Source organism: Terrapene carolina, unplaced genomic scaffold, assembly GCF_002925995.2.
Source record: "Terrapene carolina triunguis isolate 2854851 unplaced genomic scaffold, T_m_triunguis-2.0 Scaffold67, whole genome shotgun sequence".
NCBI lineage: Eukaryota > Metazoa > Chordata > Testudines > Emydidae > Terrapene > Terrapene triunguis.
The window spans coordinates 18,253,054-18,260,537 of record NW_020664418.1 but is presented as its reverse complement, the minus strand read 5'-3'; the positions used below and the strand labels follow the sequence as shown (position 1 = coordinate 18,260,537).

Sequence of the window (7,484 nt, the reverse complement as noted above, 5' to 3'; positions counted from 1 at the left end):
ATATATATATATATATATATATATATATATATATATATATATATATACACACACACACACACACACACACACACACACACAGTATAAGTTTTAAACAAACAATTTAATACTGGTACACAGTGATGATGATTGTGAAGCTTGGTTGAGGTGGAGGAGTCAGAGGGTGGGATATTTCCCTTACTGCTAAATGATGAACTAGCAATTGGCTGAGCCCTCAAGGGTTAACTCTCTCACTCTACAAGGCAGCAGGAATGGAGGGAGATATGTGCATTTCCCCTTTAAGTACACTGCCTTGTTAATTAGATCAGCTTGCTGAGACAGCAGCTGCTGCAAGCTCCCTCTGTCCTGAACCCTGGTGTGTCCCCCCTGCTCTATGGAAGATGTGGTAAGTGGGATGCAGGAGCAGGGGGTAGGGGGACACCCTGACATTAGCCCCCCTCTTTCTTCCCTCCCCCCCACAGAGCAAGCAGGAGTCTCGGGGAGCAGCTCCAAGGCAGAGGGCAGGAGCAGCACATGGCAGTGGGGGAGGGACAGCTGCAATTGCTATAGCCTGCTGGGCAGCTGCTGCACAGGGAACTTAGAGGAACGGGGAGCTGATAGGGGGGTTGCTGGTCCACCCTGGTTCCAAGCCCCCACCAGCTAGCTGCAACGGGCTGTTCTTCCTGCAAACAACAGACAAAGCAGGAGACTGTAAAAAGAAAAATTTAAAAGTATGATTTTAGTGATAAAGAAAAACCTGATTTCACTCTGGGATTGACAGAGAAGTCAATTAACGTGGTGCTGCCCTCCTCCACCTTTGTCACTCACCATGTGGAATGGAAACACGCTAATTTACACACACAGAGAACCTCGGCAACTCATAGAAGCTGAATTTGCCCCTGTATCTGTGTGCTGGTCTTGGAAGATGCACATGAGCTTCCCCACATCCTGTTCCAAGGCTCTTCCCTTTAAGGCTGAAAGGACTGAGCTCAGGGAGCACATGACGGGTAACTGCAAGTTGCAATCAGCACTTGCTATAATAGAAACAACCTCCCCTTAGTAGAGACCCTCCCCAGGACCAGAGAAGGACCTGGGTGGGACTCTCCATAGGAGCCAGGAAGGGGGCTACCTAGCACGGGAAGGACATGTCCCCTCCCTTTCTCAGCTAGCAGAAAGCACGAAAGTATCTGCTCCTAAACGTTTTGTATTATTTTGAGCCTTTGTATCTTGTGTTGATTAATAAACCTGCCCTGAAGAAAAAGATGTGGCTATACATTTGAGTATGTGGGCTTTATTTGGGCTCCTCCGACAGGCAAACCTGACCCCCAACATACAGTCCCTGATTGCAAAAATTTTATTAAAAAACTTGTAGCATAATCAACCAAACCACTAGTCATTTCACATACTCACAAGTCACAAAGGGCAGGAGAACTGATTTTTTTATTTAGAATTTTAAAAATGAAATTAGCCTGAAGAACATATTAGAACGATTTTGAAGTATAACTTGCAGTATCCTTTTCATAGCAGATTTATTTGCATGAAAGGAGAGGTTACTTACCTTGTACAATAATTTGAATTCTTCATGATGGGTCCCCCTCTGGGTGCTCCAACATGAGGATGTGGGTGTGCCTACACGCTCTTGACTAGAGATTTTCATCAGCAGTGCCATGGGTCCGTGTCTGCATTCTAGACAACCTCATGCTGTGGTGTGAGGGCATATGGGGAAGGGTGGACATGCTGCCAATCCAGTTACTTCTCAATTACAAACATCCAGTTAGAGATTCCATGGTAGTGGGGAAGGAGGGTGGGTAGTGGAGCAAAGAAGTCAAGTTACTGTACAAGGTAAGTAACCTCTCGTTCTTCTTCAAGTAGTGTCCCTATGGATGCTCCACATCAGGAGACTTCCAGGCAGTACCTCCATCATGTAGGCGGCTGTGAGGTAGTGGATTCAGTATGGATCACAGGACAGCGTTACAATAATCTGCATCAGTTCTGGAAGCAGGCACGAAAGTGTAATGCTGATAAAATGTGTGTCAAAGACCAGATGGCTGTCCTGCATATATCTGAGGTATATTTTTGAGAAGGCCTACAGAGGTAGATTGAGCCTTGGTGGAATGAGCAATTACCGTAGGGGAGGCGGGGGTGAACCCCTGTGGCTTTTTAGCAGGACAAGACACATCCTGTAATCCACCTAGACAGTCTTTGGGTGGAGATCAAATGTCCTTTCATTCGTTCGGAAACAGAGATGAAGAGACATGGGAAAGCCCAAGAGTCGAGTCCTGTCAAGGTAAAAGGCAAGAGCTCTTTTAACATCCAGTGAGGATGAGTGAGGTCTGGGGTAAAACACCAGTAGGTGAATCTCCTGATTAATGTGGTATTCAGGAGAAACTTTAGGAAGGAGGTGAAGGTGTGAACACAAAGGCACCTTAACCCACTAGAACACCATGTACAGTGAACTTGCCATCAAGGTTCCAAGCTCCCCTACTCTCCTGACTAAGGTAATGGCTATGAGGAACGAGGGCTTGAGGGACAAATGAAGGAGGAAAACTCTCCATAGATTCATATGGGGGTTTCCTTAGAGCACTGAGAATTAAGTTCAGGTCCTATGGTGGAGCTGTCTTTTTGACAGGGGGGAAGAGGTTGAACAAGCCCTTGATAAATCTTGCAGTGGTACAGTGGGTGAAGACTGAGAACCCTTCTATGGGAGGGTGAAAATCTGTGATAGCAGCTAGATGAATCTTAATGGAGCTCTGCGATAAGCCTGTGGTCATTAAATTCAGCAGGTAATTGAGAATGTAAGCCAAACAGGACTGAAGAGGAGATATAGACTGACAGCTGCAGCAAGCCTGGAAGAGTTTCCACTTCTGCAAGTAAGTTTTCTTAGTTGTAAGCTTTCTGCTATTGAGCAGCACCATTTGAATTTCTGGGGAACAAACTTGTTCTTTACCAGAGAGCCATAGAGTAGCCACATCTTGAAGTGAGGCAACAAGAGACGGGTGCAGGTGACTGATCCTGACTCCTGAGTGAGGAAAGTCAGCTTCAGGGAAGGCAGAGAGGCAGCTGCAGGGACATGCAAACCAGCTTCGGGAACCACACCTGTCTGAGCCATGATAGTGCTATGAGGATGGCTACTAAGTTTCTCTTGTTTCATTTTGTTTAGGAACTTGAGCAGTACAGGCTTTGGGGAACAAGTGTATGGCAGGATGTGAGGTTAAGTAATAACTAAGATATCTCCCATTGAGTTGTGGCTGTGCCCTCCCCTCGAGCAGAATTGTCTGCACTTCACGTTGGATGGTGTCGAGAGAAACAAGCCAATCTCCCAGTTCCAAAGAGGGCACTATCATTGCTAGGGTCACTAGTCTGAACCACTGGAAGCAGACAAAGGTATTTAAAGTGCTGAGGTCGAAAATTGGTCTCCACCTCCCACCCAGCCCTGTTTTTCTTTGGGACAAGGAAGTACCAAGAATAGAATCCTCTTTCAATGAAATCCAGTGGAGCAGTTTTGATAGCTCCCAGAGCTAGGATGGATTATACCTTCGGCCTTAAGTGGTCTTTGTGAGAGAGGTCCCTGAAGAGGGACGGGGAAGGAGGTGTAAGGAGCTGAATAGGATGGAATAATCTGTAGAAATCACTTCTAGGATCTGAAGTGATGAGCTCCCAGGAAGGAAGGAAATGGGAGAGGATCCCCATATGGGTGAGGGGGGGACAGGTGCAGTGTATGATCTGGGATAGATAGTTTGTGACTCTCAACCAATGGGTCAAAACAGGCATTTTGAGGATGTCACAGACTGAGAGGTTGCTAAGAAGAGGGCGAAAATCTGGGATTTTGGCTCGGGCAGTGGGGAGGGGTTCAGCTGGTCTGATAGTGGATTGGGCAAGACTGTTGAGACGTCTGCGATTTGATATCTTTTCTTTTTGTTGCACCTGTACAGATGTCCAAAGACTGAAGTGTTACCCGGGAGTCTGTAAGAGAATGAAGGGACCCATTCACGGAATCACTAAACAACTTAGGCCCCTCAAAGGGAAGATCCTTGACAGTTTTTGGTGCTTCCTTGAGGAGGCCAGAAGACTGCAGCCAGGAAGCTCGATGCATGAATACTGTCATAGCCATGGAATGTGAAGCTTGTCAGCAGCATCAAGTGAGGCCTGGAGAGACCCCTTGGCAACTGTCTGGCCTTCTGTAATGAGGGCCTGAAATTGTTCTCTCTGCTCCTGAGGCAGATGTTCAATAAAAGATGAGAGTTCTGAATAGACTGTGAAGTCATATTTTGCTACCAGGGCTTGATAATTAGCTACTCTGAACTGCAAGGAGGCTGAGGAGTAGCTCTTGTGGTCCAGAAGGTCCAACTTCTTTAGCTCCTTATCAGATGGTATTGAACGGGATCAGTGTTACCTTTTCCATTTGTTAACAACTGCAACAACCAGAGAGAGGAGACGAGAGTGGAAGGAAAAATATACTCCGAGCCTCTTGATGGGATGGGATGCAGTACCTTTTGTCAGCTCGTTTACACGTGGATGGGACAGTAGCTGGGGTTTGCTACATCGTGCATGCTAGGTTATGCAGAGCATCGTTGATGGGAAAGGTCTGCTACCCTTTTTATAAGGTCTTGGAAAGCCTTAAAAGTCATCAGTATAAGAAAATTGGAGAGTCCTGGCAGCCTCATATGGTAAGGACGAGGACTTGTAACAAGGTGGAGTTTCTTACTCTTCTGTTGGTTCCTCCTCTGAGAAATGTATCTGTGGGGCAGGGCCTTAGGGAATCAGTTAATGCTCCTGACAAGTCCTCTTTTGAGAGGGTAACCTGTAAAAAGGGTTGCCATAAAGAGCCCTCTAAGCCCACTGATGCGCAGCATAAGGGAAAGAGGCAGGACTCCAAGGTTGACCTTGCCAGCATAGCCAGGTGTGCTTCCTGCTAAGAGCCTCCCCCTCAGTGATAACCTCAAAAGAAAAAGGCTGGAAGGGAGAGGAACCTTGTACAACTACCTCTGAGTCAAATGAGGGAGCACCCCCTGCATCCACACGTTTGGGGGGGGGGGCAGAGGGGGAGTAGTGCCAGTTATCAGATTGGCACCGGGCCCCTGGAAGAAACTTGTACTTGCATCGGTACACAGGTTTGAAAAAGAGGATGGTGAGGCAGTGCCAGATAATGTTGTATCACTACCAGCTAGAAATAAACCTCAGTACTCTCAAAGAGGCTGCATGGAGACCGTGTTGGTAGCAGTGGGCCAGTCACCAAAGATGAATACGGAGGGCAAGTAGGCTCTTGGAGGTAAGCTGGTACCAGTGCAGAGTACCAGTGATTTGGGCTCTTTAAGGATTTGCAGGTCTTCATGAGATAGGAGCCTGGACTGTACCAGGGACTCTGAATTGGGTTCCTCAGGTGTCAGAATGTCAGGTCGTACTGAAGACTGTACCAAAGTGTGATCAGTACAGCTTTTGCTTCTGGCTACAGAAGACAGTAACAATGAGGACTGCACCTTGGCTCTGGACTTGGGAGGCACGAAGCCCGGTGCTCGTGCCGCTCTAGACAGATTCTCAGTATGCAAATGGTCTTCTTAGCTGGTACCCTGGACGCAATACTAGAGGGAATGGGAGCCTCAGTGGCACCAAGATTGGGATGTGAGGTAGACAGACTTGCAGACACTGCTGACAAAAATCTCTGATCAAGAGCGCACTGTCTGCACACTTTGAGTAGTGTCCCCAGGGGTGTTCCATGTTACAAAGTAGTATATTTATGAAGGATTGAAAAAACACGTAACAACAGTTTCATAAAAGTAACGTATCTTCAAAAACTCAGAGTAAAGAAATACCTTCATAGACACTGTCTTGCTTGCCTATTAAGTCAGGAGCCTGGCCTTTGTACCTGCACCAAACAAGAAGAATATTTTATTAAGAGCATACTAAGTAACAAAATGTCTCAAAAGAACAATGATATACACATATATATTTAAAAATAGAACTATATTACAGTTAGGTAATATGTAAAATGTTTTCTGAGGATTGCTACTTGGGAACAATAGTCTATATTCAATAAAAGGCCTGTTAAGAGTGGGAGTCTTATAGCATACATCCTTTAAAAAAAAAAATCCATTTTGTGATACTGAAAGAAGGATCCAGTGCTAATACTCCTAAAAAATACTGTAATAGCTTCATTTTTAAAGCTGCTGGGCCAATCAAACTACTTACTTGTTTCTTAGTAAAAATGGATTTAGCAGGGCTTGAATCTAGGCTCCAAGACTTGTTTATTACATGTATTTTGGAAAATTATTAAATGATGAAAGAATTTAATTTTCCCTTTCCACAAAAGGTGTGATCTTAGAAAGATTTTTAATCTCAGTTACCACCAACAATACTGGTACAAACTGTAAAGCCGGCAAAATCAAACTCTTCTTAAGATGCATACATTGATGGACGTTTTCAATTTTCCCTCTTAATGAAACTTCCCAAACCGAATGAAATCTCCCACCACGATTTTCTTTTGTACCTTTCTGATGTTGATGTCTTGGATTTACTTTTCAAGGCCAAATATTTCTCTCTGCAGCTGCCACACAATAGGTAGTATGGATTTCCACTTCCACATTCACCACCGAACCATCCATCCACATAGGAACCATTGCTACGATAGCCTTGTCGATTTGCACTACGGCCACAACCAGGGTGATTTCTTTTCATGTGTTGATTGAAGCTGACAACACTGGATTCACACAATTCACAAACTACCACTTCTTCTCTGTCTTCAGACTCACAAACATGCTGTATAATATAATTTTCATATGAAATTACTAGATATAGAATAATTATGCTCATATTAGAAATAAGAGTACTTCTATTTTTGTTTAGTGGGTTTTTCTATTTATGTCTGTTAAGCATGCATGACAGTATTTGTGCTGTAGGTTTTACTTAGAAGCAGACCAGAGGTGGCTAAGTTATTGTGGGTGGGGGAAGGTGGCAGGTGTCTTTCCCTTTTTGATTGTAGTACAACATTTCCATAAAAAAAAAAAAAAACTTATACTTGTGCACTCTCTCACCTTGATCAAGCCTAGTTTAGCTAGTCCGACCTTCTCATGTGTAATAACTTGTTCTTCAAAACAAGTATAAGTAGTTGATCTTTCAATTTATGCTTTCACAAAGTACAGAAAGGATGATTTAGAAAAAAGGGAGGGGGGGGGGAGAAATCTGTCCCAATATGTCACATTATCAGAACTTCTGCCTCTAAATTCCTTACAATCTAGCCCTCAAGAATCATTCTGCTTCAGCCCACCAAAGACTGTATAAGTTATTCATTTATTCATTCATTGGCAGAGTTTGGATACAGAACAGGGAAAAAATGTAATATTTTTTCAGACTGTTGGCTACTACATTCAATGAGTGACATTGATTACTGCTCAAGTCTACACATACCGTACACCAAAGTGTCTGAATTTGGAACTCTCTGACTGAAGATGGCAATTCTACCAAAAGCTGTTAGTACTGTCAAGAATCTCAGTTTAAACAGACTTACTAGG

General features: G+C 44.3%; 1 protein-coding gene across 7 annotated transcripts in view; it reads right to left on the bottom strand.

The window, feature by feature from the left end:
• Nucleotides 1-7,484, bottom strand: part of HERC1 (HECT and RLD domain containing E3 ubiquitin protein ligase family member 1) — a 214,087-nt gene that overhangs the window by 55,614 nt on the left and 150,989 nt on the right. For all 7 annotated transcript variants that reach the window (XM_026648236.2, XM_026648237.2, XM_026648242.2 and 4 more), the window contains exons 45-46: nucleotides 6,464-6,732; nucleotides 5,790-5,842 (exon numbers count right to left, since the gene is read on the bottom strand). In XM_026648236.2, coding sequence (XP_026504021.1) covers nucleotides 5,790-5,842; nucleotides 6,464-6,732 — 322 coding nt within the window. The remainder of the gene's footprint in view (nucleotides 1-5,789; nucleotides 5,843-6,463; nucleotides 6,733-7,484) is intronic.